Source organism: Neolamprologus multifasciatus, chromosome 11 (assembly GCF_963576455.1).
Source record: "Neolamprologus multifasciatus chromosome 11, fNeoMul1.2, whole genome shotgun sequence".
In the NCBI taxonomy this organism is placed as follows: Eukaryota; Metazoa; Chordata; class Actinopteri; order Cichliformes; family Cichlidae; genus Neolamprologus; species Neolamprologus multifasciatus.
In genome coordinates, this window is record NC_140449.1 from 4,141,792 (window position 1) to 4,167,401 (window position 25,610).

A 25,610-nucleotide genomic window follows, 5' to 3' on the forward strand; every position below is an offset into this window, starting at 1 on the left:
TACTCGAGTCCGCACTCTCCCCCTGCCCCCCTCTCTGCGCCCCCTCCCCGAGGTAAGAATCCAGTTGTGAGACATGAAACCGTGTGGCTGCTTTCAAAGGCAGAGTTATTATGGAGGATAAGAGCCACCTAGTGGCCCCGTGAGTGCATTACACTCATTCTACAGACCCGTCGTGTTTTGACAGAGCGGGGGCGTAACACCCTTTCACACTGTGGCCAACAGTGGCGAGCTCGGCATGCCGGAGCCGTGTTTGTCAAAGCATTCATTCACATGAACTGAGGGACCAAATCACTGCTGGAGAACAGCGAAGGAGTGTGTCGGCTCCTCTCTGAAGGCTCGCTCTTCTCTGGCCTTCAGATGTGCTGCTTCCCTGTCATTTTGTTTGACAACATACACAGATGCAGACACACTCACGCCTCTGAGTGCGAAGCCTCCAGGGACTCTACAGCAAACACCCGACTGTGCTCATTAAAGTCTCCGTTTTCTTTCATTTGGTGCTATTTTTACAAGTCGAGTCCACTGCTGCTGCTTTGGTTGTGACAGATCTGTGACGGGCTGTCACTGCGCCCAACCAGTTACCACTGCAGCGATCAACAACGATGAGCCGCACCTGAAACGCTGCTGGAAGCAGGAGTGACAGCGTGGACTGACAGCACGGCGACAGCAGCCTTAAAAACAAAGGCAGCTCTGTCCAGCTTCTGCAGACGCCCAGCCTCCTCTGTTTGCAGCTCATCTGCAGTCTCGTAGCCTCGGGGAGCAGCCTTGCATGTTATCATGGCACTGCATAGCAAGTCCATTTTCCTCTTTAATTGCTTCTTCATCAGCATTTAAACAGCTGACTGGAGACTTCACTGTTTTGCTGTGCCACCTCCAATGTTCAGGAACAAAGGACCACGATCATATTTGTCTTCAAGCAACATCTATTTTTCAGCAGTGTTGAAACCCGTGGCCTGGGGGGTTTAACCCCTGATGGACGTGACTCACTAACAGCGTCTGTAGTTTCATTTTAATGGAGAGAGCATCAGTACACAGAGGTAGAGTTGGGCACATTTGATCACCAAGCAAAACACCTCTCGGTGCACCTTGTGGGCAAGCATAGTGGTGAGATATTTGCTGTGGTCGGTCATCAGCCCTGCTCACATCTCAGGAGAGCGTTCCTCTACATCCACCTCTGGCACCTGAAGCTTCAGGTGCCAGAGGTGGATGTAGGCTGGCCGGGAGGCTGCCTGACTCTTCCTCAGCTGGTTCTTTGTGTCTTGGTCCTCATCACGCTGATGCCTCCACCACAGATCTGCAGTGTTCTGGCTGAAGGTTCGTGTCCAGGATTTCATACTGTTGTTGCCTCCTCATCCAGTGAGGTCAGCATCAAGCGTCCACCTCTGTGCTGTGGGGACACTGTGATTTTCTCTTCCCCCAAACATCATCCTCTGACCACAGCACCTTCTGCCTGACCGTGTGAGCACTGCAAACTTCCAACCATTACAGCACACTGTGTTAGTAATGGTGTTTCTGGAGGCTGTGGTAACCTGAAGGTCAGTGAGCAGCTCCTTCTGTGGCGTCAGCTCTGAGCGGACCTCATGATTGTTGTCATGGTGAGGCGTAGCTGCCATGAAGGCGGACTCTGACGCAGCATTACCTGCCTGAGACGTTTAACTTGGTCGTCGCCCAAACTGTGAAGGTGACTGTGCTGTGAGAGGAGCTGATAGCAGCGAGGAACGTCAGAGGAAATGCTCTTAACATCACTTACAGGACCCGTTTGTAGAAGTGCGCCATCACCACCAGTCCCAGCTGGGCTGTTTCTCTTGTATCGTTCTAGACGTTGCAGCCAATTAAATCCTGATTCTGCACGTCTGTCATGTTGCTGCGTGCTTACAGCAGACGGTGGTGAGTTTAAAAGATGTAAGAACTCTCACAGAGATCTGATGACTCCAGCAGAGCCGATCACTCGTCCTGCTGAACAGCGTTGGGTAACATCGCACGCACAACGTGTGCTGATGAGCACGCCGCGTAATATGGTGAAAGTGTGACAACAGTGAGTACGACGATGAGGTCACTGCTGACCGTGATGCTGTGACATGTGACCACAGACACTGTGGTAACCATGGAGACAGCAAACACGTTTCTATCACTGACACCTTCAACTGTCTGACCAAATACTAAACTGTTACTGGATTGTTGCTTTACTCATTACTGACTTCATTGGTACATATTCACTGTGTACTCATAGCGTGACGTATGAAGCAGCTGTAGTACTTCCTGTATTGATCATCAGCTGATCGATATAGCAGACTGGAGCTACAGCAGCAGGCGGAGAGCTGAAGTGTGGAGGTCGTGAGTGGAGACGTAGCCTCTGCAGCACCAAACATGGCCGTCAGCAGCCACTAAATCCACAATTAGCCATCATGGCTCAACACAGCAAAGATCATGAAGTGATAGCAGCGCGCTGTGGGAGAGCACGAGTGTCACATTTCCACAGTGATATTTGAAAGCTTTGAAGCTGGAGTGTGCTGCACAGAAACGCTGTTTCCACCACACGTCTAACGAGGCTCCAGCACTGTGCGCCACCACTCAAAGCACCGGGCATGTGCAGAGCTCAGTTGGATCGTCACAAATTTGAAACCCGTTTCACTTAGATGCAGGCAGTCTTTGAATTTTGTGGTAATTTAGTTTAGCTGTGGTGGAAGCTGATGTTCTTTCCACGGGCACAGGCGTGAGAGACGGTGAGCGGAGCTGGCAGCTCGCTGTCGGTGCACTGACGGAGCTGTGCAGCAGGAGCTGCAGCCAGCGGCAGGCCTAATGGAAGCTGATCAGGAGCTTAGGTCACTGCCATCTCAAATATAGTCATGGCACAGCAGACGTCAGCACTAACTCACCTTAGATTAGAGGCTGGAAGCATGTCTGTAACACACTCTGACACCTCAGAAAGAAGCCTCAGCCACAGCATTTCAATTACCTGCTTCCCCAGGAAAGTGCACAGCCTGAGCGTGACGACTCCACCGCACGCTGTCAGAGAAGCTTCTAGTGTTTCTGCTTCGCTGGTTTTAAAAGAGATGCTCTGATTCATTAATGCATTCATATATTAGTTTGTTTGTTTGGGACTGATTGAGCCCAAACCTCCCCTACGTGCTGGACGCCTGCAGCTCCCTCAGACTTACATCACTCAGTTTCCTAACTAAATAATACAAATATATCTCCTTTGTGGCGATAAATAATCAATAATCAGTCATCTTGTAGACAGCTGCACACTGCAGGTAGCCACAGTCCTTGTTCTGCAGTGCAGCTTCACACCCAGACAACTGTCTTCTTCCCTCTGTATTATTGTAGCTGCCTGACAGTATGAAGCAGCTTGAGGCAACTGCACGAATAAAGTTTAATTGAATGAGAAACGCTGGACTGTGAAATCTATATCATGTGATTCATACGGCTTTCATATTTAACAAATGCTCGGTGAGCGACGGCCCGACACAGCAGAGCCTGAGGATGAGGATGTAACATCCTGAACAGGGAGGAACGCTGGTTTGAGGGCGGAGTCAAGGAGGGAAAGACCATCTGAATGGAGGAGGGGGCCTGAGGGTCCATCTGTCACCATCTTACATGCTGTGATTGCAGCCACTCCCCTGTGAACTCTGTGAATGGTGGAGAAGCATCAAGACGCTCAGTGGGGCCTCGTGTCACATGAGACAGGAGCGCCGCTCTCAGAGGGAACAACACACGATGAAGTGTGATTACCGTAAATCCCAGACTACAGAGCACACCTGATTACAAGCTGCATGCTCTAATTGTAGAAAGATAATCGATTTTGTACGTGTACAGGCCGCACCGCATGCGTTTCACCTGTAATATGAGATATTTACACAGAAATATTACACGTGAGGATTTTTAACGTTTAATTTAATCCGTAAGGTAACATAAACATGGTAACATAACATGGTAACGTAAACATGGTAACGTAAACATTGTAACGTAAACATGGTAACATAAACATGGTAACATAAACATTGTAACATAAACATGGTAACATAAACATGGTAACATAACATGGTAACGTAAACATGGTAACGTAAACATTGTAACGTAAACATGGTAACATAAACATGGTAACATAACATGGTAACGTAAACATGGTAACATAAACATGGTAACATAAACATTGTAACATAAACATGGTAACATAAACATGGTAACATAACATGGTAACGTAAACATGGTAACGTAAACATTGTAACGTAAACATGGTAACATAAACATTGTAACATAAACATGGTAACGTAAACATGGTAACGTAAACATGGTAACATAAACATGGTAACGTAACATGGTAACGTAAACATGGTAACATAAACATTGTAACGTAAACATGGTAACGTAAACATGGTAACGTAAACATGGTAATGTAAACATGGTAACATAAACATGGTAACGTAAACATGGTAACGTAAACATTGTAACGTAAACGTTATGGTAACATAAACATGGTAACGTAAACATGGTAACGTAAACATGGTAACGTAAACATGGTAACGTAAACATGGTAACGTAACATTGTAACATAAACATGGTAACGTAAACATGGTAACATAAACATGGTAACGTAAACATTGTAACGTAAACGTTATGGTAACATAAACATGGTAACGTAAACATTGTAACGTAAACGTTATGGTAACATAAACATGGTAACGTAAACATGGTAACATAAACATGGTAACGTAAACATGGTAACATAAACATGGTAACATAAACATTGTAACATAAACATGGTAACATAAACATGGTAACGTAAACATTGTAACGTAAACATGGTAACGTAAACGTTATAGTACAAAAATACTGCAAAAGCTTCTTTTCCTCGAACAGCGCCTGTAACACGGCTACCTGTAAGTACATGTGCGTATCAGTAACACACACATTACGTTGCTTATGGTTTTTTACGGAACAGCGCACAAACAACGTCTCTTAACAACCGATAAAAATATAAACCGTATATATACTACTTATCATTTGATTGGTCTACTGTTACCAGGCAAAATGTTTTGGCTGCATTAGCCGCACGTCAGTGTTCACAGTGAGGGGAAAGTAGCGGCTGATGACCCGAAAACTACGGTACTCAGAAAAACATCGTATTTATTTGTAATGAGCATTTTTTAAAGGAGGCCAAGACGAGCACTGACAGACCCACTGATCCCTCAGTGTGTGGTTGTTTCACTGCTGTGTGATGTAGAAGCTGATGTTGGTGTGGGTGACTCAGGCAGAGTGTGAAGAACGCACAACAGTGTGTTTCCACGAAACAGGTTGTGTTGCTGTGACTTCTGACCACACAGAGCTTTGTGTGCATCATTACAGCTGTTCTGAGATCAGTGTTGTGTGTCTGTGTGTGACAGCACAATCACAGCCTTCCTCTAAGTCTTCCTCAGCTCTTCCACTCTGGTCACAGTGTTCATACAGAGCTTGGTTCTTCCAGCACATTAGAGCACGTGCAGTTACAAAAGCATCATGATGACTGCACACACCGAAGGGTTTGAAACCTGAAACCAGTGTTTTTAAACGTGCACTCCTGTTAATGGCCACACTGGGAAATGCCACTGGCTGTGAAACACGTAGAAACACGCCTGCGTGGCCTCACTCAGTGTGTGACCTGAGGAAGCCCTTTGTGTGCTCTCATCATCGCTTTTATTAATGATGATGTCATTTACAGAGCATGACTGAGCATGACCTCAGATCCTCCGCTTTCAAACGTCAAGATGCTGTCGAGGGTTCACAGCAGGACTCAAACCATTATTCAAAGTGCAGCGCACAGAGAGACGAGCAGCGAGAAAACAACCTGATAAATATACACTCAGAGGATCAAGAGAAGTTTAAACTGATGTCTCACTGGGTATCACAGAGATGACATTTGTGTTTAACACAGACGTTACCTCCTCAGTCACTGAGGGTGAGTAACCGTCTCCAGTGTCTCCAGTTTGGGGACAGACAGCTGTTCTCCAGTATGGAGACGTCTGCTTCTTTCCCTGGGACTCGGCGCCTTCAGGCGACTCTGGTTGTGATTTGGCGCCACATGAATCGCGCAGAATAAAAAGAAAAGAGCCGTGTTATTAAACCTGCAGTATTCTGAGCAGACCGAGTGAAAGCTGGCAGTAACCTGTGTGGTACAATCGTCACTGAGGCCTGTGGCAGCAAAGCTTTACCTCTGTGACATTTTACCTGCACAGTCAGCCTCCAGCTTTTATCCACAGGGTTTGCATACAAATGCAGACAATCACTGCAATCCAAACATTCGTGGAGTGTGTGAGGCAGACAGCTGCTGGCAGTAATGGGATTTCTCTTTGCCGCGCAGAAGCCTGCTGGGCGCTGACCTCCATTTAGATGCCCAGAGAGAGAGATAAAGCCTTGTGATGAGGACTCCCCCCGTGGCCGGCCGGGTCACAGGGCTGCTGTCAGTCACAGCACACATCTCTGTGTGCATGTGCTGAGCTGCAGATGCTGCTGGAGTGTGCAGCAGACCTACAGCCGTGTGCATGTGTTACACTCTGCTGCCAGTGGCTGATTACTGCACGTTGTCCCCGTGCTGTACAGGAAGTGTTTGACTGCTGCTGCTGTTTAGTGTAAACACTCTGAGACTCACCTCCACTCCATCTGAAACTTTGACCATCTCTTTCAGATCCAGCGCTCCAGGAACAAGCAGATGAAAGAAATGTTTCCTGAAGGTTTCGGCATCCACCACGCTGGCATGCTGCGCTCTGACCGCAGCCTGATGGAGAGCATGTTCTCCAGAGGCCACCTCAAGGTCCTGGTCTGTACCGCCACCTTGGCCTGGGGAGTGAACCTGCCGGCTCACGCTGTCATCATCAAGGTCCTTCATGGCTTTAATGTGTTTGTGCCACCCTGAGGGGCTCAGAGCGTCCTTTACTTTGCATCATCTAAAGTCGATAGTTGAGTTTAATTGGCTCTGTAACTTTAAGTGTCTCACACATGTGAACGTTATTCCTGTAAAGGCCTCACTTATCTGCAGTCAGCTTGTGAGATCCTGCCCTGAAGTTTAACGTGGTTTTATTTGTTGTTTTAGTTTCAGGATGCTGAGACGCTGTAAAGCTTCGCTCGCTTACTCTGAGCGCTCTCCGCCTGCACTCACCTGTCTCTGCTCTGATGCAGGGCACCCAAATTTACGATGCCAAGCGTGGCGCCGTGGTGGATCTGGGCATCCTGGACGTCATGCAGATTTTTGGAAGAGCAGGTCGTCCGCAGTTCGATAAGTATGGCGAGGGAACCATCATCACCACCCACGACAAGCTGAGCCATTACCTGACCCTGCTCACCCAGCAGAACGCCATAGAGAGCCGGTTCCTGGACAGCCTGGCCGATAACCTCAATGCTGAGGTAACGCAGTTTCCTTCTGCTTCACTTTGAGCAGAGTTTAGCTTCCACAGTCCGAGCAGGGCAGCGATGACATACAGACAGGTGCCAGGATAACACAGCCAACATTTAACATGCACTACAAGCTGACTCAGGTCATAGTGTTTGAAACAAGCTGTCTTCAAATCTGTGAACTTGCCTCAGTTGTAAAAAGCTGTTTTACATCTTTAAGAAAAGGATTTAAAGTGTTGCTGGGCAGAGTAGAGAGGAGCAGCTGTGCTGTCAGCTAGTGTCCACTAGATGGCGACAGAGGTCTGTGAGCCGCTGTTCTCTTCCTGCTGCAGATTGCTCTGGGAACCGTCACCAACGTGGAGGAAGCTGTGAAGTGGCTCAGCTACACCTACCTTTACGTTCGCATGAGGGCCAACCCGCTGGCGTACGGCATCAACCACAAAGCCTCTCAGGTTGGTCCAGATCCTGGAGGGTCGGGGCCGTCCCCGGGGGAGGGCGGGGCCGTACACTGGTGTGGAAAACTGCTTTTTTTATATGTTTGTCTCACTCAAGTGTTTCAGATCATCAAACACATGTAGATTTACAGATACACGTAACACCAAGTTTTTAAATGAAGGTGTTCATTCAAGCCCTGTGTGGAAACGTGCTTCCCCCTAAAGCTGGTCGCTGATTGGACCACAGCAGCCAGAAGTGTTTACTGCAAAACACCCAAAGGATGAATAGAAACAATAACAATACTTTTATTTGTGTTACATCAAAGATAAGTGCCGACACACACCTGCGCACACGTTCAGCTGACCTGATGGAGGCTGTGACGTGTGGGCCTGTAGGTGTGGAGCTTCCTGTGTGGATTTCAGTGGGAGCCCATGAAGGGAACTTAGACACATGTCAGCTTTGGCTGTGCAGTTGCACGAGGAAGGAGAGAAGAAGAAGTGCAGAGTAAAAGTAAAAAGTTCATTTCTGCAGGTTTCTTGGAGGACTTCAGACATTCAGAAGTGACACAAAGGTTCTTAGCACATGGACTCATGAAATGTTAGACGAGGTCATAACTGAACTATAAATGAACGTTGTGATTTAAATGTATTTAAAACACAAAGTTGTTGTGATTACTGAAGTCCTTCTCGTGCTCCGGGAGCTCAGATGGATCCAGCTCTGGAGCTGTACAGGAAGGATCTGGTGGTGGAGTCGGGCAGGAAGCTGGACAAGGCCAGGATGATCCGCTTCGACGAGCGCACCGGATACTTTGCCTCCACAGACCTGGGCAGGACGGCGAGCCACTTCTACATCAAATACAACACCATCGAGGTAAACACATGCTCACTGCAGAGACGGAGCATCGCACAGACTCACACAGACTCACACACTCAGACACACACACAGACTCAGACACACACACAGACACACACACAGACTCAGAAACACACACAGACTCACACACACAGACACACACACAGACTCAGACACACACACAGACTCAGAAACACAGACTCAGACACACACAGACTCAGACACACACACACACTCACACACTCAGACACACACACACACTCAGACACACACACACACTCAGACACACACACTCAGACTCACACACTCAGACACACACACAGACACACACACACACACAGAAACACACACTCCGACACACACAGACTCAGACACACACACTCAGACACACACACACACACTCAGACACACACACACAGACACACACAGACAGACACACACACACACACGCACACACACACTCAGACACACACACACACTCAGACACACACACTCAGACACACACACTGAGACTCAGACTCAGACACACAGACTCAGACACACACACACACACACACAGACAGACAGACAGACACACACACACTCACAGACACACACACTCAGACACACACACACACACACACACACACACACACAGACACACACACACACTCAGACACACACACACACACACTCAGACACACACACTCACACACACACACACTCAGACACACACACACACACTCAGACACACAGACTCAGACACACAGACTCAGACACACACAGACAGACAGACACACACACAGACAGACACACACACTCAGACACACACACACACACACTCAGACACACACAGACACACACACACACACACGCACACACACACTCAGACACGCACACACACACTCAGACACACACACACAGACTCAGACACACACACACACACTCAGACTCAGACACACACACTCACACACACACTCAGACACACTCAGACACACACAGACACACACAGACACTCAGACACACACACACACACACACACACTCAGACACACACACACACAGACACACACACACACAGACACACACACACACTCAGACACACACACACACACTCAGACACACACACTGAGACTCAGACTCAGACACACACACACACAGACAGACACACACACACACACACACACACAGACACACACACTCAGACACACACACACACACTCAGACATACACACACACACTCAGACACACACACACAGACTCAGACACACACACTCAGACACACAGACTCAGACACACACACTCAGACACACACACACAGACAGACACACACACACACACACACACAGACACACACACTCAGACACACACAGACACACACACAGACACACACACACACACACGCACACACACACACTCAGACACACACACTCAGACACACACACTGAGACTCAGACACACACACACTCAGACACACACACACACAGACACACACACTCAGACACACACAGACACACACACAGACACACACACACACACACACACGCACACACACACACTCAGACACACACACTCAGACACACACACTCAGACTCAGACACTCACACACACACTCAGACACACACACTCACACACACACTCAGACACACACACACACAGACACACACACACACTCAGACACACACACAGACACACACACACACTCAGACACACTCAGACACACACACACTCAGACACACACACACACACACAGACACACACACACACTCAGACACACACACACACTCACACACACACTCAGACACACTCAGACACACACACACACACACACAGACACACACACACACTCAGACACACACACACACGCACACACACTCAGACACGCGCACACACACTCAGACACACACACTCAGACACACACACTCAGACACACACACACACACTCAGACACACACACACTCAGACTCAGACACACAGACCCAGACACACACACTCAGACACAGACTCAGACACACACACACACACACGCACACACACACTCAGACACGCACACACACACTCAGACACACACACACAGACTCAGACACACACACACACACTCAGACTCAGACACACACACTCACACACACACTCAGACACACTCAGACACACACAGACACACACAGACACTCAGACACACACACACACACACACACACTCAGACACACACACACACAGACACACACACACACAGACACACACACACACTCAGACACACACACACACACTCAGACACACACACTGAGACTCAGACTCAGACACACACACACACAGACAGACACACACACACACACACACACACAGACACACACACTCAGACACACACACACACACTCAGACATACACACACACACTCAGACACACACACACAGACTCAGACACACACACTCAGACACACAGACTCAGACACACACACTCAGACACACACACACAGACAGACACACACACACACACACACACAGACACACACACTCAGACACACACAGACACACACACAGACACACACACACACACACACACACACACACACTCAGACACACACACTCAGACACACACACTGAGACTCAGACACACACACACTCAGACACACACACACACAGACACACACACTCAGACACACACAGACACACACACAGACACACACACACACACACACACGCACACACACACACTCAGACACACACACTCAGACACACACACTCAGACTCAGACACTCACACACACACTCAGACACACACACTCACACACACACTCAGACACACACACACACAGACACACACACACACTCAGACACACACACAGACACACACACACACTCAGACACACTCAGACACACACACACTCAGACACACACACACACACACAGACACACACACACACTCAGACACACACACACACTCACACACACACTCAGACACACTCAGACACACACACACACACACACAGACACACACACACACTCAGACACACACACACACGCACACACACTCAGACACGCGCACACACACTCAGACACACACACTCAGACACACACACTCAGACACACACACACACACTCAGACACACACACACTCAGACTCAGACACACAGACCCAGACACACACACTCAGACACAGACTCAGACACACAGACTCACACACAGACTCAGACACACAGACTCACACACAGACTCAGACACACTCAGACACACACACACTCAGACACACACACACACACTCAGACTCAGACACACACACTCACACACACACTCAGACACACACACACTCAGACACACACACACACACACACAGACACACACACACACTCAGACACACACACACACACACACACACAGACACACAGACTCAGACACACACACACGCACTCATACACACACACACACACACACACACACAGACTCAGAAACACAGACACACACACTCAGACACACAGACACACACACTCAGACACACAGACACACACACACACACACAGACACACACACACACACTCAGACACACAGACTCAGACACACACACACACACTCAGACACACACAGACACACAGACTCAGACACACACACACGCACTCATACACACACACACACACACACAGACTCAGAAACACAGACACACACACTCAGACACACAGACACACACACTCAGACACACAGACACACACACACACACACAGACACACACACACACACACACACAGACACACACACACACACACACACACAGACTCAGAAACACAGACACACACACTCAGACACACAGACACACACACACACACACAGACACACACACACACACTCAGACACACAGACTCAGACACACACACTCAGACACACACACACACAGACTCAGACACACACACTCAGACACACACTGGTGCAGTGCTGTGGTTGGACACACTCGTACTGGAGCCTGTATTGGGCCATGCATTTATGTACAGCATCATCAACATTAAACTTAATTCTGCTGGATTTGTTGATAAAAGTGTCACTTACAGATAGGGATGGGTACCGGTATCCGGTGCCATCATGGCACCGGTTCTGACATAAACGGTAGTAACCAGACCGAAAAGCAGCGCACATTTCGGTGCTTTTTTTTCCTGAGCTGTGACACACTTTCTTCTTCCTTACATTTCTATTGGCGGTTGGCAAACAACTGAAAGGTGCATTACCGCCACCAACTGGTATGGAATGATACACTTTAGATTCTAGCCAATCATTTTACGTTTCGAGGATAGTAGGCGGGTCCAGGTACGTACGTTCTTTTAGAGCAGAGCTACAGATTAAAAATGCCCAAGGCGAAGCGGTCAAAAGTCTGGCTGTACTTCACAGCAAAAGATGCAAACTCAGCAGCTGCAACAAGTGCTTTAAGCTGATACTGTCAAAGGAGGTCACACTTTAAATCCGATGAACCTAGCCCTGCCAGTGTAGCAGAAATGATGATGGCAGCAGCAGCCGTTCTTCTCTGCGTGAGTAGCTTAATGTTGTTCGTGTGTAATTTACGTTGAGTAGGCTAACCACGTTATTACATTAATGCATGTAACGTGAACTAGCAAACACCATCATAGCTACATGCGGCTGTCTTCTTGTTTGATGGCAGATACTCCCTTCACCCTGGACAAAAAGGCTAAAATGACCGAAGAAAAAGTGGAAAACAGTTAAACATGAGAGGTTTTTGGACAAAGTTTGTGTTTTTTCCATTGTTTAAGCTGCTTCCAGCCCAGAGTGATACCATATATGCCGTATACCTGCAGAAAAGACTAACATTGTTATCTTTTTACAAAAAAACAGCTGAACATGAGAGGTTTTTGGACCAATTTTGTGTTTTCCATTCTTTAAGCACCGGTTTGAGCACCGTTTAAGCACCGGCACCGTTTCAAAAGTACCGGTTTGGCACCGGTATCAGATAAAACCTAAACGATACCCATCCCTACTTACAGATGTTTTTCTAGTACATGTGTTTAAGTGCAAACAGGTGAGAAGCTGCAGGCTGCAGAGCAGCATGGAGCCATGATAACAGAGAACGTGTCACGTTTAGAGCCGCTCTCAGTGCTTCTGTTCACACAACTATTCGACACACGAGTGCATCACAACATTCATAGCTTCACACAGGCTGCTGGATGAAGCACAGCTGCTCAGGAGCTTCTCATCAGCAGTTTACAGTTCCTGTAAGCACAGTACACGCTCTGGTTGATCCAATAATCACGAACGTTTCTCTTTCCTCCACATGTGAAGACGTTCAATGAACATTTCAACCCTCAGGGAACAGAAGCCGACATCCTCAGCATCGTCTCCAAAGCTGAGGAGTTTGAACAACTCAAGGTGAGCTGTGGCCGTCAGCACGTGTATACTTATCAAATAGTACAGTTTGTGTTCTTCCAATACAAAGCTCTGCTACAACTGAGCACAGCTCATATAATCCAGCTCGTGTGTGTTGCTGTGTGTCGCCAGGTTCGAGAGGAGGAGATGGAGGAGCTGGAGCAGATGCTGGGTAACTACTGTCAGCTTCCAGCTGCAGGAGGTGTGGAGAACGGCTACGGCAAGGTCAACATCCTGCTGCAGACGTACATCGGCCGAGGAGAAGTGGACAGCTTCTCGCTCATCTCGGACCTGTCCTATGTTGCACAGGTGAGGACAGCAGGGCGAGGTGCTGCAGGACGCTGCTGCAGGGCGCTGCTGCAGGACGCTGCTGCAGGGCACTGCTGCAGGGCGCTGCTGCAGGGCGCTGCTGTAGGACGCTGCTGCAGGGCGCTGCTGTAGGACGCTGCTGCAGGGCGCTGCTGCAGGGCGCTGCTGCAGGACGCTCGCGTTGCATTCACCCATCTGTTATACGCACACAGTCAGACCCATGCTGTGGTGTTTGCTGCCACACTAACTCTGACTCAACCATTTTAAATCACTGTAGATTTTTGGGATTTTAATGGAAACAAAAAGAGGCGGGGCAAAAGTACGCAGGTGAAAAAATAAAAAACCTGAAGACTGATTGAAAATGAAATAATTAGAATGACATCAGAGTTGGTGCTGATGACTCCACACAAGCTCTGAAACTACAGTAGCTCATTTCCTGTTGACCTTTGATGGACAGCTGAGCACTGATCATGTGACTTTGACTTGCCCCCCCCCCCGGTCAGTGAGCAAACTGTGTAAAAACTCATGAGTGGTGCTGGGGTCGAGGTTTGACTGAGTCGACGAGGCTGAAGCTGTGAAACTACAGCGTGCACGTGCCGCTCAAGAACAAACAGAACCTGCGTACATGTCAGTGCATATGATGTTTATTAAAAATGATGTTTATTAAAAATGATGTTTATTAAAAATGATGTTTATTAAAAATGATGTTAAGATCAAAAACATTTATTATAATATTTGCTTTCATCCTGATATTAAATCAATAGTTTGACTGTCCACAGGAAGACGCCTTCCTGTGTCCACCTCTAAAACACAGGCCTGTACTGTACCACATGGTCACATGACATTATCAGCTGACCCAATCACAGCGAGCAACACTACCATGTGACCTCTGGGTGCTGCACGTCCGCTCTTCGTCACACGTGATGAAGGATGCTGAGCGATGTGGAACCTCTGCTGATGTTTTTCTGTCGCCCACAGAACGCCGCTCGGATCGTGAGGGCCTTGTTTGAGATCGCTTTGAGGAAGCGCTGGCCGCTCATGACCCGTCGACTGCTCACCCTGTGCAAGGTGATCGACAAGCGGCTGTGGGACTTCGCCCACCCCCTCCGGCAGTTCCCCAACCTGAGCCCCGTCGTGCTGAGGCGCTTGGAGGAGAAGAAGCTGACTGTGGACAAACTGAAGGAGATGAGGAAGGACGACATTGGTGAGTGCAGAGTGCAGAGTGCAGAGGCCGTTCACAGCACTGCCGGTGCATCCGTGTGTCTGATGGGATCATGTTGTTTTTATTAACTGCAGCTTTAAAGAAAAGTGTTTTTGAGTGGAAGAAGCTCAGACTGGTGCTTTTATTTAAATATGAGCTTTTGCTGATGTACAGAAAGTTCACTCGTTTTAATAAACACCTTAATGCCAGGTGTGCTTTTCCCAGGTCACATGCTGCACCACGTCAACATCGGGTTAACGGTCAAACAGTGTGTCCACCAGATCCCCTCGATCTCCATGGAGGCCACCATCCAGCCAATCACGCGCACCGTGCTGCGTGTTCGTCTCGTCGTCACACCTGATTTTCGCTGGAATGACCAGGTACAGATTACTTATCCTCGAGTCAGGATGGATGTGCAGCAAATATTCGACCAGCACATAAACAGCTGACCTGAGTGTGAGGGACAGGTGTCAGATCAACCTGTGATCTGCTGACATATTTACAGTTATATACAGTTACCGTCCTTTCATCCATCGCCTCAGGTGACCCAAAGGAACGCTAAGCAGGACATTCCAGATTGATTGATTGATTGATTGATCATACTTTATTCATCCCGAGGGAAATCGGGTTAAGGCTGCCAGCCGTGCCAGCGCCATCTTACCCTCTGACCACACATACATGACACAAACATCACATGGGGGAGACAGAGAGGTATAACAATGGAAAATGCACCACATGAGGAAAGACGCCCTCTCCCCACTTTCCGGTTCCTCCTGGGGGATCCCACAGTGTCCCCAGGCCAGATTACATGTCCTGGTCACCTCCCAGTTCGTCCTACCCAGAACACCTCCAAAGGGACGTGTCAAGCAAACATCCCTGAACCGCATGCCGGCGCTCTACTCCGAGCTCATCGCCCCGTCTGTAAGCCTGAGCCAGCCGCCCATTACCAGCTTTATTTGTAAGGGACCAACGTGCTGCACAGCAGAGCAAAGACATCGAGACAGATTCAAATGAAAAAGACAGAAAACAACAAAAATGAAATCAACAGGCGGTGACCAGCCAGAGGAGGCGCCGCTGTCACATGTTAGGAGCTGCGGCAGCAAAGGCCCCTCCCCTCTGAGCTCCAAGTCCGCGGGCAGCGCCGCTAAGACCCAGAGACTGAAAGGAGCCTGGCTGAACAATCAGGGACTCGTCCCCACACAGCCTCTCACTGCGGGACACTCTGGAATAACAAAGCTCCCAAAGTTCCCCCTGCTCAGTTTACATCGTGGCTTCTGCTGTGAACATCACAATCCTCCTTTAATTATCATTTAAACACATTATTTAAACACATACTGATGCATCGGGCAGTTTAGGGCTCTTAACTGGACGTTAAGGCCGATGGTCGCTCCCTCCTGCTGAGCACAGAAGAATGAGGAGTCCAGGGAGAGCTGTCCATATGTTCGTCCTCCTCCTGTGCTCGGGCACCAGATACAGACCACATTCATATTTCCACACTGGCCCAAAGAAGAGCACCCACCCACCTCGTTCTCCCAGCCAGGGAATCTCCATCTGTCCCTGAGCCTGTCCCACCTTAGTGGGCAGCAGGGATCATGTGAAGCTTAGTCCAGAGTTGGTCACGCACAGAAAGCTCGTTGCAGGGCGAATACGAAGATGAATGTTTATGTGCGATTAGCGATGCATGCTGCAATCATGGGAGAGTGGTAATGGATACCGGCTGGCTTAACCGTGATCCTGCTGCAGAGCCGCGACACATGCACCGACACATGAGCCACGTGGCGGCCAGGAAACGCACCGCGCTGACTCATTAGGATACAGGATGACGTCATTCTCCGAGCAGCGTCGGCTGATTGTGGCAAACTGCTGCTGGTTTGGTGATTTAGGCTGTGACATCAGCACTCAGCGTTCAGATGTTTGTCCCCAAGTTCAAGTGATCCACCCGAGTGTTGTGTACACGCTCACAGAACCCAGCTCCAGGTCACCTCGGGACTTTAGCAGGGGGGGGGCACAGTGCTTCTGCTGCTGACTCCATGATGGTGAGAGGGGCTCTGTGGGTCCTCGCCATCTGTTACAGGATCCATGTTCATCTTTGCCAAAGAAAGTTTCATGTGACTTCACAGGGACACAGAGAGCGTACGATGTGCAACGATGTGTGAGACGGGTTTCCCTCTAGCACAGGTCAGGGGTGTGCAGCTCCAGCCTCGAGGGCCGTGTGCTGCAGGTTTAGGCTGCCTTCACTCTGCAGGTCTTGATGCTCAATTCAGATTTTTTGATCAAATCCGATTTTTTTGTCTGCTCGTTCACACTACAAATAAAATGTGACAGCAAACGTGCTCTAGTGTGAACGCTCAAAGCGGCCGCATGCGCAAAAGAAGACGTCACACACAACGCGCTCTGTTTAGACCCAGAGCAACAGTATGTTTGACTGATGGCCTTAATATTCAATTCAATTCAATTCAATTCAATTTTATTTATATAGCGCCAAATCACAACAAATGTCGCCTCAAGGCGCTTCATAGATACAGAGAAAAGCCCAACAATCATATGACCCCCTATGAGCAAGCACTTTGGCGACAGTGGGAAGGAAAAACTCCCTTTTAACAGGAAGAAACCTCCGGCAGAACCAGGCTCAGGGAGGGGCGGGGCCATCTGCTGTGATTGGTTGGGGTGAGAGAAGGAAGACAGGATAAAGACATGCTGTGGAAGAGAGACAGAGATTAATAACAGATACGATTCAATACAGAGAGGTCTGTTAATACATAGTGAGTGAGAAAGGTGACTGGAAAGGAAAAACTCAATGCATCATGGGAATCCCCCGGCAGCCTACGTCTATTGCAGCATAACTAAGGGAGGATTCAGGGTCACCTGGTCCAGCCCTAACTATATGCTTTAGCAAAAAGGAAAGTTGAAGCCTAATATTAAAAGTAGAGATAGTGTCTGTCTCCTGAATCCAAACTGGAAGCTGGTTCCACAGAAGAGGGGCCTGAAAACTGCAGACTGCAACATAAAGACTTCGGACTTCACGTTTCCCAATTTTTTCTTTAAGTTATTTTGTTATTTACATAATAATGTAAATAACCTAATAATGATCCTTATTGCTGTTTTAGAGGAGTTTCACTGGATGGTCAGGAAGCGTTCATGATGTCTTCTCCGGCGCTGATAATTGGCGTCTGTCTTGTGTCGGTGACTTAAAAGACGGATTTAATGTGACATGACCATCAAACAGCAGCTTTCTAAAACATCAGATATGTATCGGATTCAGAACCACATACGAAAGTGACCCAGATCGGATTTGAAAATATCGGATTTGTGCCGTTCACACTGTCACACCATGATCGGATAGATGGGTCACAGAGGGTCAGAAAAGTCGGATTTGATGCGCTTTCGCCTGCAGTGTGAACGTAGCCTTAGTGTCAGCTGATTTAATGACCTCTTCAACATGTCCTGAAGTTCTCCAGAGGCCTGCTAATCAACTAATCGTGTGGTTCAGGTGTTAGGGTTAGGGTTATGTTTTTCAAACATAAAGAACATATTTTGCAAAAGAGATTAAAGGCTTTCATCAGTGGTTTTTTGTAGCTCTTGGGATTTTTGCAGTTTCTCTTGCAGGGCGACCTGGGTTAATCAGGGAACTAAAATAAGTGTTGGTTCCCTGAAAAGACTGTAATCCAACGCTGTTCTTTGTGTGGTTCAGGTCCATGGATCAGTGGGTGAGCCCTGGTGGCTGTGGGTGGAAGATGCCATGAATGATCACATCTACCACTCTGAGTATTTCCTCCTGCAGAAGAAACAGGTTTGCTGTACGAGTCTTAGCTCAGATGAGCACCAAGAGCAGAGGATGACGGCGTCTGTTCTCCTCAGGTGGTGTCGGGAGAGCCGCAGCACATCGTCTTCACCATTCCCATCTTTGAGCCGCTGCCCTCGCAGTACTACATCAGGGCCGTCTCTGACCGATGGCTCGGTGCTGAAGCTGTCTGCATTATCAACTTCCAGGACCTGATCCTGCCAGAGCGACACCCCCCACACACTGGTACACACTCACACACACAGTGCCCCCCCCCCACACACTGGTACACACTCACACACACAGTGCCCCCCCCCCCACACACACACTGGTACACACTCACACACACAGTGCCCCCCCCCACAACACTGGTACACACTCACACACACAGTGCCCCCCCCCCCCCCCCACACACACACACTGGTACACACTCACACACACAGTGCCCCCCCCCACACACTGGTACACACTCACACACACAGTGCCCCCACACACTGGTACACACTCAGACACACAGTGCCCCCACAGGTCCTTCATGATGTTACTCTGTAGCACGTCACACACTCTGATCAGCGGTTTGGATACATTGTTACTTCCTGTTGTTTCTAATAACTATTGTATTGTAGCCACCTTTAAACTCAGTTGTCTTGTGACCCTTCTCCCATGATCCTTTGCATGACTTCTTCACTCTCAGAGCTACTGGACCTGCAGCCGTTGCCAGTGACTGCTCTGGGTAACCGAGAGTACGAGAGCCTTTACAAGTTCACTCACTTCAACCCCATCCAGACCCAAATCTTCCACACGCTGTACCACACCGACACCAACGTGTTGCTGGGAGCGCCGACGGGCTCTGGGAAAACCATCGCAGCAGAGATGGCCATGTTCCGGGTCTTCAACAAGTATCCGTCCTCCAAGGTAGCGTCACCGAGTCCCTTTGTAGGCATGTTCAAGGAATCCACTGATGTGTAAGGAGCAGAGACCCCCCCCCAGTGCTGTGCACAGAAAATATGTCAGAAACACGGCAGCTGAGCCCCGTAGCATCAGTCATCGTAGCATCGTTGCATCAAAGCTTTACAGGCCCACACTGCCTTTCATTGAGACATGATGTAAATCCAGATGACTAAATACGTATATATGAACTGTGGGTTTGGACATTGGGGGTTTTAGGAATAGATTAAAGGAAAAGGATGGAAGGTAAAAACAAACACACCGTTGAATTCATTTGAATTTATTTATTTAAAAGGGACAGTGCAGTTAAACATAGTTCAAGTGCAAGACATGAGACTGATGTACCGCATATAGGTTTATAGCTACTGCTCATTTTCAACAATTGTCCCTTGTTGGGCTTCAATCTAAATAAATACATATTACAATAAAACATTTTCATAAAACCAAATTACATCATAAATACAATTACAATTGATAGACAATAATTTAAAATAAAATTAAAATCATCAGATAAAATGACTACAACTTTGGTTTCCCTTTAACCAAACTTTAACCTTCAATCTAAAGGATCTGATGTCTGTGATCAGTTTGATATCGGTTGAAGTTCCACAGACGTCAGGCCTTTATAGAAAAAGCTGACTGACCGAATGTAGATCTGCGATATAATATCTTGCAGTTGCCGTTCACATTACTCCTAGTAACACGATTACTGTCTTGTCTCTGAATGTATCTGTTGAGACACTCTGGGGCCATCCTATTTATACATTTAAAAACTAATTTAAGATAACACCAATAATTAAAACTCTTAAAACTAAGTAAGTTATATTTCTGTAAAATGTGACAATGATGCCACCGAACAGATTTTTTATCCATTATTTTTAAAGATTGATTATATAAGGACACCACAGGCTGAAGTGTAGATGGTGCTGCTTGGGTCCAAACTGTCATACAATATGAAAAATGTGAAAATATCACAGAATGCATAAATACCTGAGCTGCTGAAGTGGGTATATAGTGCCGAATTAACTTAAAACAATTCAGATTAGCCTCGACCGTCTTAGAGATCTTCTTTACATGCTTGTCAAATTTAAGATGTGAATCTAAAATTATTCCTAAAAACTTAAAATTGCAGAACTTTGAGCTCTGTGGTTTTGTTTTCATAATTCTTGCTCTTGTTTGGGAGTCAAAACTGAATTGAAGTGAACATCTGCTCCATAATAAGCAACTGTGTGATGCTCACAGTCTGCACAGCTGTGTTAGCCTCACTATAGTAACTGGTAAACAGTGACACAGCGGGCTAGTCCATTTTATTGCAACAACACACGGTCACATGCTAGCTGTACCGTAATGATCACATCGTGAGTTTAAAACTAGATTCATCCAAGAGTTTCCTCTGATTTTAGTTTCAGGCGATGACCTCATTAAGAGGAACAACAGGGCTACAAGTGGGAAAAGCCATGACCAGTAATCTGGTAGCTACTCTGAGGAATATGAACATAGTTTTGGTGTCTGTGGGTTTGTTCTACACACGACTCTCGTCCATAACTTTGACTCGTATTGTGCAAATTTAGAGGAAGTCGTCATGAAGCATTTTGCTCTTTAGTTCGATGGTGGTTAGTGTACCCACAGGACAACGCTAACACAGTCAGGTGGCTCCTGGAGGTTTCTCAGCAACACACCGAGCTGCAACATCAGCTCTGGGGCTTTGATGGTGTGAATGATGCCACGTCCACTTAGTCTGGTTAACTATTTGCTTTGCAGTCAACCTGCTGTTGTCACTGACTGTGAATGAATGGATGCACAGCACACACACAGAATTATGCTCTGGAGAAAGAAACCCTAATGATGAGTGTAAACGCTCTCTGTGGCTCGCCTTACTGTGGTCGTTTCATTCACGTAGTCAACACTCCACACCCTTCCTCACCCTGTGACACCTGGATCCCAGCAGCAGTTAGCACAGTTAGCAGTTAGCACAGGTGGTTTAAACACACAGCAAAGGCAGCTGAGATGCTGCAGCAGAGCAGTCAGTGTAGGGAAACTAGCCGAGCTTGACTGAGTTATTGTTTGCCTGTGTTCTGTGTTTAGGTCGTGTATATTGCCCCTCTGAAGGCCCTGGTGAGGGAGCGCATTGAGGACTGGAAGGTCAGGATTGAAGAGAAACTTGGAAAAAAGTAAGAACAGAGAAACTCGGCATGTGAAGAGGCCTTAAACACATGAAACTAGCTAATGATGACATGGTTTTAAACTGGTGTCAATTAGGTCTTAAGCATAATCGAGTTACACACTGTAAATGCTGTTTATATGACACCAACAAACAGTTTCTTCTTGTGATTGTGAAGCGTGGTGGAGCTGACCGGGGACGTGACTCCAGACATGAGAGCCATAGCAAAAGCTGACCTGATCGTCACCACGCCCGAAAAGTGGGATGGAGTCAGCAGGAGTTGGCAGAATCGAAGCTACGTCCAGAAAGTAGCTATTCTCATTATCGATGAGATCCACCTGCTGGGTAAGAGCAGCACACCTGGGCCTGTGGTGTGGAGCAGGTCCTACCTGTGTGTTCTTCACCACGGCTCAAAAAAGCTTTTGCTCCATGTAACCCATGATGTCCTAAATATAAACATGTGAAGGCCCTGAAACAGGACTCGCTGTTAGCTGTGTTAGCGTTAGCACTGTGTCTGTTTCCAGGTGAGGACAGAGGTCCGGTCCTCGAGGTCATTGTGTCCAGGACCAACTTCATCTCCTCTCACACTTCCAAGAGTGTTCGAGTAGTTGGGCTGTCCACGGCTCTGGCCAACGCTCGAGACCTGGCTGACTGGTTGGGCATCGGACAGGTCGGCACCTGCATTACATCACACTAGGGCTGGGCGATATGGCCTAAAATCCATATCACAGTATAATCTGAAGCATGTGCTGTAAAGATATATCGCGATATATTCTTTTCTCCTGTAAAACGCATTGTACACACTATAAGGCACACTTAAAATCCTTTAATTTTCTCAAATATCGACAGTGCTCCTTATGTATGAATTCTGGCTGTGCTTACTGACCTCGAACCGATTTTATGTGCTACACGGCGCTCAAAAATCTGTCAAAAATGTTTTAGTACGACTTTGCTAAGCTATGAAGCTGCAGCCTGATGGATTGTAGGAGCATTACAGCTACCGTAGTCAGGAGCCTCGCGGAGTAATCTGGGTCCTAAACTCCGTCTGCTTCAGGTCCCAAAGTCAAACGAACACTGAGAGTTGAAAACTGTCTTTAATAAAATGATCAGCGTTGCTGCTTTACCAGGTGTAACAATTAAGTTTAACATCCAGGCATCCATGAAAACAGAATTTATTAAATTTAACGGAGTTAGAAGTTAACAGGAAGTTAGCTCGCTAGCTTCCACCTAAACATGATGTTCTGACTGAGAGATTTCTGAAAATTTCAAAAGTACAGCTCTGCTGTCACTTCAACATAAATGAAGACAGAAAACTAAACAGCAGTGACGTTTGTAGGGTTACTGACGTTGGGCTAGCTGCTATATAATGATGTGCTACGTGACTGCTAGCAAAACAGCTACGTTAGCATAACATTAGCACAGTGAAGCTGGAGGATGAACATTAACTTTCTTCCACTCGATAAAAGTTAACGTGAGGGCTCCTGATGGTTAGAGACAAATGCAATCGCATGGCAGGATGCTGTAAACGGACCAAACTTCAGTCAGGAGAACAACTGAGATAATCCATCCACAATACGAGGTTAGTTATTAACCCTTTCAGACCTACCATAGCACCAAGTCCACCAGAGCTTACTTTATATTCTTACATGTTGTGGAGCCATTTGTGGGAGCATTTCAAGTTGTTATACATCAATACAACCGTTACAGCCCAGATTTTAATAATATGTCTGCATTAAGCCCATAGTATCTACATAAATTGCAAAGTGCAATAAACTACAAAAAAATTGAAAATCGTTTTTGTTTTGTTTTTTACATAAACTTCTAATTAGAGAAATTTAAGAGGCTTATCCCTCAAAACTGTAAATACAAAAAAGTTGCACAAAATAGTTTCCAACCACAGGAAATTTATTTTGAGTGTCTTTAAAGTTTTATTTTTGAGTTACACCAATTTTTATATACTGCAGGAAAAACAAAAATAAATATTATAAGTCAGTCAAATATTTTGTAACGTAAAACAGCGTCTGTGTGTGTGTGTGCGCGAGTGTCAGTTCACGTTTAGCTTTGGATGCCTGTCTGTTTTTGCTCTTTGTTCAGGCAGAAACCATAAATATCCATTCTGTGTTTTCATGTCTGTATCATTGTATCAGTGTGACGTATATGATACATAATAACAAGATTGAGCATCAGAGTGATGGAGAGGAAACATTTTACTGTAACACTGATGGATGTCACACTCTCAGCTCTTAACATGCATACAAGGCTCGTTGTGCTCTCGTCCTGAGCTAACTGTGTCCAGGGTCAAAGGACTAAATCTGTGTTCACCAGTTAATATTTGATCATCTGTCATAGATTAGAATTCAGATTCTTCTTGTTTTCACATCATAAAGTGTTTAGTTTTCTTATTTTTCCCACTCATGTCTTTTAATGACTGTTTATGTCACACAGGCAGACAAAGACACACACATGTGGCATTGGCTCCACCCAGGGTAATAGTTACTCATGGTAATAGTAACTCAGGGTAATAGTAACTCATGGTAATAGTAACTCAGGGTAATAGTTACTCATGGTAATAGTAACTCAGGGTAATAGTTACTCATGGTAATAGTAACTCAGGGTAATAGTTACTCATGGTAATAGTAACTCAGGGGAATAGTAACTCAGGGGAATAGTAACTCAGGGGAATAGTAACTCATGGTAATAGTAACTCAGGGGAATAGTAACTCATGGTAATAGTAACTCAGGGGAATAGTAACTCAGGGTAATAGTTACTCATGGTAATAGTTACTCATGGTAATAGTAACTCATGGTAATAGTAACTCAGGGGAATAGTAACTCAGGGTAATAGTTACTCAGGGTAATAGTTACTCATGGTAATAGTAACTCAGGGGAATAGTAACTCAGGGTAATAGTTACTCATGGTAATAGTAACTCAGGGTAATAGTTACTCATGGTAATAGTAACTCAGGGTAATAGTTACTCATGGTAATAGTAACTCAGGGTAATAGTTACTCATGGTAATAGTAACTCAGGGGAATAGTAACTCAGGGGAATAGTAACTCATGGTAATAGTAACTCAGGGGAATAGTAACTCATGGTAATAGTAACTCAGGGGAATAGTTACTCATGGTAATAGTTACTCATGGTAATAGTAATTCAGGGGAATAGTTACTCTGCTAGTGGTGGAAACTGTCCCAGTTCAAACAAAGGACAGAAAGTCGTCATCATGCTCA

General features: G+C 46.8%; 1 protein-coding gene across 1 annotated transcript in view; it reads left to right on the plus strand.

The window, feature by feature from the left end:
- The window catches only part of ascc3 (activating signal cointegrator 1 complex subunit 3), a 155,950-nt gene that overhangs the window by 99,868 nt on the left and 30,472 nt on the right, over positions 1-25,610 (plus strand). Inside the window, 14 exon segments of the mRNA XM_085176471.1 lie at positions 6,659-6,850; positions 7,150-7,374; positions 7,695-7,814; positions 8,503-8,667; positions 13,897-13,983; positions 14,113-14,289; positions 15,268-15,493; positions 15,716-15,870; positions 19,182-19,280; positions 19,349-19,517; positions 19,966-20,186; positions 22,305-22,390; positions 22,559-22,725; positions 22,905-23,050. Of these exon segments, the coding sequence (XP_085032597.1) occupies positions 6,659-6,850; positions 7,150-7,374; positions 7,695-7,814; positions 8,503-8,667; positions 13,897-13,983; positions 14,113-14,289; positions 15,268-15,493; positions 15,716-15,870; positions 19,182-19,280; positions 19,349-19,517; positions 19,966-20,186; positions 22,305-22,390; positions 22,559-22,725; positions 22,905-23,050 (2,235 nt within the window).